The following is a 13,282-nucleotide window of genomic DNA, read 5'->3' on the forward strand; positions in this document are numbered from 1 at the left end:
CGCTATTTTAAACTGTTTGAGGTGTTTTTAGCCATTTTTGGGACTTGTCATATTTTGACTTTTTTGCCATACTATAGCCTTGCCTTTTTGGTCATTTTTTTCAACATGCCATATTTTGGTGTTTCTAGCCTGTTTTGCAACATCCTTTGCTATAGCATGTTTCAGCATACTATTTTAACCTGTTTTGCGGTGTTTTTAACCATTTTTGGGACTTGTCATATTTTGACTTTTTTGCCATACTATAGCCTTGCCTTTTTGCTAATTTTTTTCAACATGCCATATTTTGGTGTTTTTGGCCTTTTTTGCAAAATTCTTTGCTATGGCGTGTCTCGGCACGCTATTTTAAACTGTTTTGAGGTGTTTTTAGCCATTTTTGGACTTGTCATATTTTGACTTTTTTGCCATACTATAGCCTTGCCTTTTCGCTCATTTTTTTCAACATGCCATATTTTGGTGTTTCTGGCTTTTTTTGCAACATTCTTTGCTATGGCGTGTCTCAGCACGCTATTTTAAACTGTTGTGCGGTGTTTTTAGCCATTTTTGGGACTTGTCATATTTTGACTTTTTTGCCATACTATAGCCTTGCCTTTTTGGTCATTTTTTCAACATGCCATATTTTGGTGTTTCTAGCCTGTTTTGCAACATCCTTTGCTATAGCATGTTTCAGCATACTATTTTAACCTGTTTTGCGGTGTTTTTAACCATTTTTGGGACTTGTCATATTTTGACTTTTTTGCCATACTATAGCCTTGCCTTTTTGCTCATTTTTTCAACATGCCATATTTTGGTGTTTCTGGCTTTTTTTTGCAACATTCTTTGCTATAGCGTGTCTCAGCACGCTATTTTAAACTGTTTTGAGGTGTTTTTAGCCATTTTTGGGACATGTCATATTTTGACTTTTTTGCCATACTATAGCCTTGCCTTTTCGCTCATTTTTCAACATGCCATATTTTGGTGTTTCTGGCCTTTTTGCAACATTCTTTGCTATGGCGTGTCTCAGCACGCTATTTTATACTGTTTTGAGATGTTTTCAGCCATTTTTGGGACTTGTCATATTTTGACTTTTTTGCCATACTATAGCCTTGCCTTTTCGCTCATTTTTTTCAACATGCCATATTTTGGTGTTTCTGGCTTTTTTTTGCAACATTCTTTGCTATGGCGTGTCTCAGCACGCTATTTTAAACTGTTTTGAGGTGTTTTTAGCCATTTTTGGGATTTGTCATATTTTGACTTTTTTGCCATACTATAGCCTTGCCTTTTTGGTCATTTTTTCAACATGCCATATTTTGGTGTTTCTAGCCTGTTTTGCAACATCCTTTGCTATAGCATGTTTGTCAGCATGCTATTTTAACTGTTTTGAAGTGTTTTCAGCTGTTTTTGGGACATGTCATATTTTGACTTTTTTGCCATACTATAGCCTTGCCTTTTTGGTCATTTTTTCAACATGCCATATTTTGGTGTTTCTGGCTTTTTTTTGCAACATTCTTTGCTATGGCGTGTCTCAGCACGCTATTTTAAACTGTTGTTTTGAGATGTTTTTAGCCATTTTTGGGATTTGTCATATTTTGACTTTTTTGCCATACTATAGCCTTGCCTTTTGCTCATTTTTTCAACATGCCATATATTTTGTTGTTTTGGCCTTTTTGCAACTTTCTGAGCTATTGCGTGTCTCAGCATGCTATTTTAACTGTTTTGAAGTGTTTTCAGCTGTTTTTGGGACATGTCATATTTTGACATTTTTTTCCATACTATAGCCTTGCCTTTTCGCTCATTTTTTCAACATGCTATATCTTGTTGTTTCTAGCCTTTTTGCAACATTCTTTGCTATAGCATGTTTCAGCATACTATTTTAAACTGTTTTGAGGTGTTTTCAGCCATTTTTGGGAAATGTCATATGTTGACGTTTTTGCCATACTATAGCCTTGCCTTTTTGGTCATTTTTTCAACACGCTATATCTTGGTGTTTCTGGCCTTTTTGCAACATTCTTTGCTATGGCATTTCTCAGCATGCTATTTAATACTGTTTTGAGGTGTTTTCAGCTGTTTTTGGGACATGTCATATTTTGACTTTTTTGCCATACTATAGCCTTGCCTTTTCGCTCATTTTTTCATCATGCCATATTTTGGTGTTTCTGGCCTTTTTTTGCAACATCCTTTGCTATAGCATGTTTCAGCGTACTATTTTATACTGTTTTGAGATGTTTTCAGCCATTTTTGGGACATGTCATATTTTGATGTTTTTGCCATACTATAGCCTTGCTTTTTCGCTCATTTTTTCAACATGCTAAATCTTGCTGTTTACACCCTTTTTTGAAATGCTCTATGCTATGGCGTTTGTCAGCTTGCTATTTAATACTGTTTTGAGGTGTTTTCAGCCATTTTTGGGAAATGTCATATGTTGACGTTTTTGCCATACTATAGCCTTGCCTTTTTGGTCATTTTTCAACATGCTATATCTTGTTGTTTTGGGCGTTTATTGCAACATTTTATGCTATGGCGTATCTCAGCACGCTATTTTATACTGTTTTGAGATGTTTTCAGCCATTTTTGGGACTTGTCATATTTTGACTTTTTTTGCCATACTATAGCCTTGCCTTTTCGCTCATTTATTCAACATGCTAAATCTTGCTGTTTCTGGTCTTTTTGAAATGCTCTATGCTATGGCGTTTGTCAGCTTGCTATTTAATACTGTTTTGAGGTGTTTTCAGCCATTTTTGGGAAATGTCATATGTTGACGTTTTTGCCATACTATAGCCTTGCTTTTTTTGGTCATTTTTTTCAACATGCTATATTTTGCTGTTTTTGAGATTTACTGCAATATTTTATGCTATGGTGTGTCTCAGCATGCTATTTTAAACTGTTTTGATGTGTTTTCAGACATTTTTGGGACATGTCATATTTTGATGTTTTTGCCATACTATAGCCTTGCCTTTTCGCTCATTTTTTCAACAAGCTATATCTTGGTGTTTCTGGTCTTTTTTGTAACATTCTTTGCTATGGCGGTTCTTAGCACACTATTTAATGCTGTTTTGAGATGTTTTCAGCTGTTTCTGGGACATGTCATATTTTGATGTTTTTGCCATACTATAGCCTTGCTTTTTCGCTCATTTTTTCAACATGCTAAATCTTGCTGTTTACGCCCTTTTTTGAAATGCTCTATGCTATGGCGTTTGTCAGCTTGCTATTTAATACTGTTTTGAGGTGTTTTCAGCCATTTTTGGGAAATGTCATATGTTGACGTTTTTGCCATACTATAGCCTTGCCTTTTTGCTCATTTTTTCAGTATGCTATATCTTGGTGTTTCTGGTCTTTTTTGTAACATTCTTTGCTATGGCGTTTCTCAGCACGCTATTTTAAACTGTTTTGAGGTGTTTTCAGACATTTTTGGGACATGTCATATTTTGATGTTTTTGCCATACTATAGCCTTGCTTTTTCGCTCATTTTTTCAACATGCTAAATCTTGCTGTTCACGCCCTTTTTTGAAATGCTCTATGCTATGGCGTTTGTCAGCTTGCTATTTAATACTGTTTTGAGGTGTTTTCAGCCATTTTTGGGAAATGTCATATTTTGACGTTTTTGCCATACTATAGCCTTGCCTTTTCGCTCATTTTTTCAACATCCTAATTCTAGGTGTTTTGGGCCTTTTTTTTTTCACTTTCTGAGCTATTGCGTGTCTCAGCATGCTATTTTAACTGTTTTGAAGTGTTTTCAGCTGTTTTTGGGACATGTCATATTTTGACATTTTTTTCCATACTATAGCCTTGCCTTTTCGCTCATTTTTTCAACATGCTATATCTTGTTGTTTTGGGCGTTTATTGCAACATTTTATGCTATGGCGTATCTCAGCACGCTATTTTAACTGTTTTGAGGTGTTTTCAGCCATTTTTGGGAAATGTCATATGTTGACGTTTTTGCCATACTATAGCCTTGCTTTTTTTGGTCATTTTTTTCAACATGCTATATTTTGCTGTTTACGTCCCTTTTTGCAATGCTCTATGCTATGGCGTTTCTCAGCATGCTATTTAATACTGTTTTGAGGTGTTTTCAGCTGTTTTTGGGACATGTCATATTTTGACTTTTTTGCCATACTATAGCCTTGCCTTTTTGCTCATTTTTTCAACATGCTAAATCTAGGTGTTTTGAGATTTACTGCAATATTTTATGCTATGGTGTGTCTCAGCATGCTATTTTAAACTGTTTTGATGTGTTTTCAGACATTTTTGGGACATGTCATATTTTGATGTTTTTGCCATACTATAGCCTTGCCTTTTCGCTCATTTTTTCAACAAGCTATATCTTGGTGTTTCTGGTCTTTTTTGTATCATTCTTTGCTATGGCGGTTCTTAGCACACTATTTAATGCTGTTTTGAGATGTTTTCAGCTGTTTCTGGGACATGTCATATTTTGACGTTTTTGCCATACTATAGCCTTGCCTTTTCGCTCATTTTTTCAACATGCTAAACCTAGGTGTTTTGGGCCATTTTTTTCACTTTCTGAGCTATAGTGTGTCTCAGCATGCTATTTTAACTGTTTTGAGGTGTTTTCAGCTGTTTTTGGGACTTGTCATATTTCAATGTTTTTGCCATACTATAGCCTTGCTTTTTCTGTCATTTTTTCAACAAGCTATTTTTTCTGTTTACGTCCTTTTTTGCAATACTCTATGCTATGGCCTTTCTCAGCACGCTTTTTTAAACTGTTTTGAGGTGTTTTCAGCCATTTTTGGGACATGTCATATTTTGATGTGTTTGCCATACTATAGCCTTGCCTTTTCGCTCATTTTTTCAACATGCTATATCTTGGTGTTTCTGGTCTTTTTTGTAACATTCTTTGCTATGGCGGTTCTTAGCACGCTATTTAATGCTGTTTTGAGATGTTTTCAGCTGTTTCTGGGACATGTCATATTTTGACGTTTTTGCCATACTATAGCCTTGCCTTTTCAGTCATTTTTTCAACATGGTATATTTTGGTGTTTCGGGCATTTATTGCAACATTCTTTGCTATGGCGTGTCTCAGTACGCTATTTTAAACTGTTTTGAGGTGTTTTCAGCCATTTTTGGGAAATATCATATTTTGACGTTTTTGCCATACTATAGCCTTGCTTTTTTGGTCATTTTTTTCAACATGCTATATTTTGCTGTTTACGTCCTTTTTTGCAATGCTCTATGCTATGGCCTTTCTCAGCACACTGTTTTAAACTGTTTTGAGGTGTTGTCAGCTGTTTTTGGGACATGTCATATTTTGACTTTTTTGCTATACTATAGCCTTGCGTCTTAGGTCATTTTTACAACATGTTATATCTTGGTGTTTTGGTGTTTTTTTTGTTTTTTTTTTACAACTTTCTATACTATTGCATAACTCTGCAAGCTATCTTATACGGCTTAGGGGTGTTTTCAACTGTTTTTGTGACATGTCATGTTTTGACTTTTTTTTCCATACTATAACCTTGCCTTTTCGGTCATTTTTTCAACATGCTATATCATTGTGGTTTGGGCTATTTTTATAACATTCTATGCTATGGCATGTCATGGCATACTATTTCATGTGGTTTAATGTATTTTTCAGCATTTTTTTTGGAAATGACATATTTTGATAATTTTGCCATACTATACTATACTATCATCATGCAATATTACTATACTATATATTACTGTGTTTTTGGTCGTTTTTGCAACATCATTTGCAAGGGCGTGTCTTGGCATGGTATTTTATTTAGTTTTATGTGTTTTTCAGCATTTTTTGGGGACTGTCATATTTTGACCTTTTTGCAATACTACAGCCTTGCTTTTTCGGCCATATTCACAACATGCTATATTATAGGTATTGCAAATTATGTCATGTTTTGCCATACTATAGCCTTGTCATTTTTTCCAACATGCATTACCATGGTGTTTATGGACATTTTTGCAACATCCTTTGCTATGGTGTGTCTTGGCATGCTATTTTATACTGTTTTGAGGTGTTTTCAGCTGTTTTTGGGAAATGTCATATTTTGATTTTCACATTTTTGCCATACCATATTGCCTTATCGGTCATTTTTTTCAACATTCTATACAATGGTGTTTTGGGCTGTTTTTGCAACATTCTATTCTACGGCATTTTTAGTCATACTATAGCCTTACCTCTTGTGTGTGTCTCAGCACTCTATTGTATGTATTTTTCAGCTGTTTTTGGGACAGACTGGCTTTGGCGAGTTTTGAGCAACATGCTATAGTATGACATTTGTGATGACTTTTGAGCGACATACTATACTTTCACATTTGTCATGAGTTTTGAGTGACAAGACAATTCTATTATGTTTTTGATTATTTTCGAGCGCCATACTACACTATGATGTTTTTCATGATTTTTGGTGATTTTTCAGTGACATATACTGTGATGTCTTTCTTGATTTTTGGTCATTTTTTATTTTGAGTGACATACTATACTATGACGTTTTTCATAAATTTTCAGGAGTTTTGGTGATTTTTAAGCAACATACCATACTATATTTTTCATAATTATTGAGCGCCAAACATTACTACAAGGTTTTTCATGCTTTTTCTTTGTCTTTTAAGACATGCTATAGTATGACGTTTTTCATGTTTTTGGAGTGACATAACATACTATAACGTTTTTCATGTTGTGTCGGTACCAACACAACTACATCCTAACATATATCACTGTGCACAACAAAAGAAAATCATCCTTACTCCCATAATCCACAGAATGCGGTGCGTGAAGACAAGTCAGCTAGTGTGGCCTCATTTTACCACTAGGTTAAACAATGACAGTTCCAGCTAACTTAACCTAGAACTCATCTGGTACCATTCCTACCTAAAACTGCAGAGCTATCTAAGTAAACCTCACTAGTCTTTGTCTGCTCCCCCCAGCACACCAGGGGCCACCCCATGTATGTGTACTCACAACGGCAACAATGGTCTGGACGAGCCCCCATTATGTTACAACTGGCTCAAATGCTGTAACATAGGAGGAGACACACACCATGTTGGATGAAAAGAGAAAACACTTAATAACAAAAAGATCAAATTAAGATGATATCAAACACAACATAAAGGGATCTTGGTTGCAGGGAGTCAGAGAGAGAAATGAGCAGGCCATGCAGCCACTGATATAGCCTGTGCCCACAGCTGCTCTCAGTCAGCACAATCAGGCACTGATCACTAGTGATCTGCACCTGAAACAAAGAGAGGCACACATACACACACACAGGTGAAGCATGTCAGGACAAATACCAATACAAAACATGACATGCAACATGATTTTGGGTGATTTTTGATCACTTCATGATTTTTGGGCAACAAACTATACTATGACATTTTGGATGATTTTTTAGCGACATACTATAGTGTGACATTTTTCATGATTTTTGGTTATTTTTGAGTGACATACTAAACTGTGACATTGTTCTTGATTTTTGAGCCACATACTATATTATGACATTTTTCATGATTTTTTAGGGACATACTATACGAAGACATTTTCAATGATTTTTGAGCAACATATTACACTATTATTTTTTCTGCTAATTTGGATGACATACTATACTATGAATTTTTATGATAACACGAACATGCTGTACTATAAACCTTTTATGATATTTTCGACAACATACTATACTATGACTTTTTTTAATGTCATTTTGGTTGAGATACTCAACTTTGACTTTTTTATGCTTTATGTTATGACATAGGCTACTATTCAATTATTTTTTTAAACTATTTTCTGTGGCATTTTACGGTATGACTTATTTCCGCTATTTTTGACAACATACTACGACTTTTTCACAGTATTTTGGACGACATACTATACATTGACTCTTTTTTGCCATTTTCAGCAACATACTAAACTACTTTTTAATGACATTTTGAAAGACAAACTACATTATTACTTTTTTAATGCTGTTTTGGAGAACATACAATGCTATGATTTTTTTGTGTTTTTTTGGATGAGATACTATAATATGATGTTTTTATTATTTTTTGGACGACATAAGCTACTATGACTTTTTTATGCTGCCTTGGAGAATAACAATCCTCTGATATTTTTAAGCTATTTTGGACTACATACTAAACAATGACTTCTTTATGACATTTTGGACGACATAGTATATCCAGACTTTTTTATGCTATTTTGAAAGACATACTATCATATGAGTTTTTCATGCTGTTTCTGACGACATAAGCTACTATTATTTTTTTTTCATGCCAATAAAACAAATTGAATTGAATTGAAAATTTAGAGAGAAAAAGAGACAGAGAGAGAGGAAGAGAGAGAGAAACATTCATGCCAATAAAGTAAATTGAATTGAGAGGGAGGAGTGGGGGGCGAGCAAGAAAGGAGGGGAACTGAAGTGTGGCTTGAGCTGACTGGACGTGCATTTGAGTTACTTAAAGTTATGAGGAGGAGCCCCAGGAGCGGAGCAGCTGTGACGGACGGGTTTTGGTAAACCGCCGTTCACTGGGAGTAAACCAGATGTTACAAGGATGTGCAGTGAAACAGGGACACAGTCGTCTGACACTAACCGCAGCCTGAGAGACACGGACACACACAGACACATACCTGCGCGCGACACGGGGCTCGAGGCGACGCAGATCACGGCAGTGAGCGGACACACGCTGCAGCCACGAGCTGTCTGATCAAACTAACTCATCTGAATCACGCAAAGTGTCTGTTAACGGACTGTGATTTCACTGTAAACACAGAGATAAATGTCCTGCTGGTCTGTGCAGAACATCCAGACTGAACTAACACAGATTAGCCAGTGTAGGACAATGTTTATGCGTTGCTAGGCAACAACTGTCACTTCCAGCGGATGCGGAACTATTTGTGTCGGCGGAGCCAAAAAAATCAATAAATAAACAAACAAATCATATTCTGTTGTCCCTTGTTACTGTTAACTAATAGAAGCGGCTTGTAGAACTGTTGTATAAAAGCAATATGACACCGGAGGTCATGATGTTGTACTGTATATCATCACGGCTGTGATTCAGTCACAGACCTCACAGCCTTTTCTCTTATTATCTGTGAATTTCGGTGAATCCACATGTCAAAACACCTGGAAAAAGTTTCTGGAGCTATAAGGCTCAAAAATAGTGACATGTACGAAGGCTCACTGGATCCTTTGCAGCTCTATATGAGAGGGCACGGGAAATATTTACATTGACGCCATAATAGGAATAACTGTCAAGTGACGCTACAGCTGCTCCCGCTTGGCGACCACAGCCACTGTTCCTTTTCACTCACACGTGTCCTCCATAGCAGAAGGACATCCCAGCTATTTCAACCCTTGACACACATCTCTCTGTGGCATTCACATTAGCCACACGCTTCACACCTCTGGCTTTAGCGAGGCTTTGTTACAATAAAACTAAGCCCCCCGACAACTTTCGTCCATTCCTCTGGACTTCTGGGCAACAGTGGTATGCTCCCCGCATTTTCTAAATACCACGGCCAGCACAGCTATCATGATGGCATTATCAGGAGCTGGTTTCCACTTGTGCACCATAACAAACTACAAAATAGCATGCCGCCACTGATTGATAATCACGTGACTGAATGAATTCACCTACTTTGGTGTTTTTGAAGCATTTATATTGACCTTTGTAAGCACACAAACAAATCCAAACACTACAATCCATTAATTGTGTTCATCTGGAATAAATGAAAGACAACATCTTAAATTAATTTCATAAATAGTGCTTCTTTCCTTGACTATTGTGTATATTTACTGGACACTCTTACACAGTTTTCTCTACTGTTTGCAATGAGTGCAGAATTCAGTAATCCAGTGGTACACATGATGCTAACACAAGTCAGGATGATGAAATGGAAGATGATTCCAGAAGAAATGGTGCACAAACACAAATGGATATGGGCTAAACATAGTTTGTGACACAGGTGAAGAGACACTTAACAGTCAACATGCAGGAGACAAACTGATCTTCTCTTCAGTCAGGAGCTTGAACCATTTTTACTTCTTTTCTTCTCTAGCAATTTGAGCTGCAAGCCAGAAACATAAGACACACAGAGATCTCGATAAGTTCTTTGCATTAAGTAAATTTGGTAGCACAATTTTCAAAAGCAAAAACTACATATCATTATTGTCATTGTTATTATTATTATCATTTTAAGTGTACCTATATTATTTTTTATTTTGCAAAAAAAAAAACAACAAAAACATTAAGTGTATGACTTAAACCTACGTAACAGATTTTTTTTTGTCCAATCGGGGGCAGCAGAAACAAGATGTGATCACAATATTGACATATTATCATCTTCTTCACTGATATGGTGATGTTGTTAGAGAACCAGTTTACATGGAGCAATTTTTACTCCCATTAAGCTCTTTTTTTTTTTTTGGTCAACCCCAACTCCTGAGGGAAATATCCGTCTCTTTGGCTGCAACATTACTTCAACATTTGAAACTCAACATCTCTAAACTGCTAAGAACGCAGGTAAAAATAATTCCAAGGTGGCGCAATAATCTCCCAAAGGTTATCTTGTGAAGAACTTTGTATTTTGATACTAATAAACAGGGATGATCCAAACAGTGTTCAGTTGATATACTCTAGAAGTACTCTAATTAGTGCCAACTACGTAACTCCACGAGAAAGGCAACAAGATGCGGTTGAAAGCCTCTTACACATCAAATGAGTTGTATCTAGTGTTAAGATTTTTATTTTGGACAATACTTATTTGGGTTTACTCTAAATTCTGTAGTTCTTTTGGGGTATTTTTTCCTATATTTTTAAGGAAACTTCTTGGAAATTGAGAAACCTGTAAAAAGAAACTGTTTATAATTTTTATATCTGTTTTAGAGATTCCACAACAGGAAAACAATATGTGCTACAATTGAACCTAATGAACTATTTTTTACACTGAACATTTTTACAATATGCTAAATACATTTTTGTTTATAACAGCCTGACATTCATTTTATCTGGACTTTGATTATATAAAATGTTTTTTTTTATTAAGAGCACGGGAAACACAGGGTAATGGATGGAGAAAGGTTACAGTGCATAAATGGGTCATGAAAAAGAGGACACGTTTTGGTCTCTGCCCCACCCAGCAGGATACTTACGGCGAACTTCCAGTTTACACTCCACTATGTCTTCTCCGCTGTCGTTGACTGCTTTGCACATATAAACTCCTCCGTCAAACGTACAGGGTTTACGGATCTCAAGCGTCAGAACACCTTGTTTACTGATCATCCGGTACTTGGCTTCATTTGAGATGTCCATCTTGTTCTTGTACCAGGTGACTTTGGGCTGTGGAGGTAGGACAAAATATTACGAGCGAAACTTTCAAAATCTGAAATACCACTGCTCTGCAACATTTACTCCACTGTGCAATACACTGTGTAATATGGCAACTGTACAACGCTCTTGTAACATGAACATATTTGTACATACCTCCTGATATTTTATCTCATATTAACATATTAACATATTTTTTATTATTTATATGTTGATATTGTTAATGCACATTTCTTGCATACTCATTATTACTACTTCAATTTTCCTATAATTTCTCAAAGTCTGCATACAGTATAAGAGCAACTGTAACATGTCCTGATTTTCCCTGAGGATCAACAAAGTAGTGCTGATTTCTGATTCCAAAATTTGGCCATGATTTAGCAGAAGTCAATTAGTAACAACCATCATCATCGGGTTTATCTTGTGGATTCTGTTTCATTGAGGATAGGGTGTTTATTACTGGCTACTAATCCCCAAATGTCTGCATGAATTGTGTGTGTATGTGTGTATGTGTGTGTGTGTGTGAGAGAATTCCATCATCCCTATCAAATAAAATAAATTGAAAAAAAAAAAAAACTATAATAAAATGAATTTTGAATGTCTAGAGTGAACTTTCAAGCTTAACTTTAAAGCCAACATAGATAAAATTAAAAAAACCCTTTAATAGTTTCCATTACAATAAAAGTTATAACCAAATCTTTACAAGATTGATTTCCTGGATGTAATTAATGTGATCATAAACATCCTGCATGTCGCTGACCTTTGGTATGCCTCTTACAGCACAGCTGAGGGTCGTGCTGTATCCTGCAATGATAGAACGGTTCACCAGCGGGTGTGTGAACTTGGGAGCCTGTGAGAAGTCGTGTTCCTTGTAGACAGGTGGCTTGTACTCGATACCTTAGTAGACAGACAGACATACAGTTGAGTACTGTTTTCTTCAGGACACAAAATCATACTCAAAACTGCTGTGTGGTAATTATATAAGTGCAGTCACCTGTTTTCTGGATGAAAGCGCTGTCTGGTGTGTTGCAGGGATCCATGCTGAGGCCCACCAGATTGGTGGAAAAGACTCGGAAGACATACTCATTCCCCATGATGAGGTCGGACGCGACGCAGTTGGTTCGCCTGTACTGCTCGTAGACTGTGAACCACTCCTTTATATGAGTCACAAAAACATGTTCAGATTAATTTTGTCCAATTCTAAATATACATGTTGGTAGGTGGCATATGAAAGAAAAATGGGAATAAATGATTGTATGTGCTTTATATAAACATTTATTGAACCCTTTTCAGACATTTATTTCAGTGTGTCAGTGCTTTTATTTCGCACCGCTTGCAGTGCTCAGGCCCTAATGAATTAAATCTAATAATGACCACAGTGAAACATGAACCATCACCCGCGCAGAGCAGGAAAACAACAGCTCTGCGTCACTGTACAGACAATGTGGATCAGGTCAAGGCTATGAGGATAAGATTAGGACATTCCTGTCCAACTTTGTCCCTGGTCGCTTGAGGTGGAGGACAGTGCCAGTTGGAGGTCTTGCCAACAGGCCCACAATGCATCACTGCTGGGCCGCAGAGAAGAGTGTGTGCTCAGCGTTGGCTGATTTCAGTTTTCTGTATCACAGGGGAGACTAAAATATCCCTGTGTCCAAGAAGCATTCACATATGTACAGACACACTCACTAATGTTAGCAGGGACTGAGGTCTGCAAAAGTGGCTTCACAGCAGCTGGGTTGGTGGTTGTCGGGTAAAACTAAAAGCCTGCAATGGACCAGTTTAAGTGAATGAGAAACAATGAGATATAATGACATAAAGACCATTGCCTTCCTCTGATAAAATCTCTGGATGTCATATTTTGTTTCTAGTAACTGAGATCTGACTTGAGAACGATGTTGGGACAGGTGAGGGAACTATGGAGCAGGAGATCGACTGGCGGATTGGTGCAGCGTCCGCAGTAATGCGGACTCTGCACTGATCTGTCGTGGTGAAGAGGGAGCTGAGCAGAAAGTCAAAGCTCTCA

At 36.8% G+C, this 13,282-nt stretch overlaps 1 protein-coding gene across 2 annotated transcripts in view; it reads right to left on the reverse strand.

Moving 5' to 3' along the window:
• Window positions 1-9,570: 9,570 nt before the first annotated feature.
• Window positions 9,571-13,282, reverse strand: part of mybpc3 (myosin binding protein C3) — a 44,400-nt gene continuing 40,688 nt past the window's right edge. For both annotated transcript variants that reach the window (XM_088076931.1, XM_088076932.1), the window contains 4 exons: window positions 12,254-12,413; window positions 12,020-12,156; window positions 11,085-11,271; window positions 9,571-10,000 (listed from right to left, as the gene is read on the reverse strand). In XM_088076931.1, coding sequence (XP_087933057.1) covers window positions 9,972-10,000; window positions 11,085-11,271; window positions 12,020-12,156; window positions 12,254-12,413 — 513 coding nt within the window. In that variant the 3' untranslated portion in view covers window positions 9,571-9,971. The remainder of the gene's footprint in view (window positions 10,001-11,084; window positions 11,272-12,019; window positions 12,157-12,253; window positions 12,414-13,282) is intronic.

The sequence above is a fragment of the Plectropomus leopardus genome, chromosome 1 (genome assembly GCF_026936395.1).
Source record: "Plectropomus leopardus strain MGB_pleo_1.0 chromosome 1, ASM2693639v1, whole genome shotgun sequence".
NCBI lineage: Eukaryota > Metazoa > Chordata > Actinopteri > Perciformes > Serranidae > Plectropomus > Plectropomus leopardus.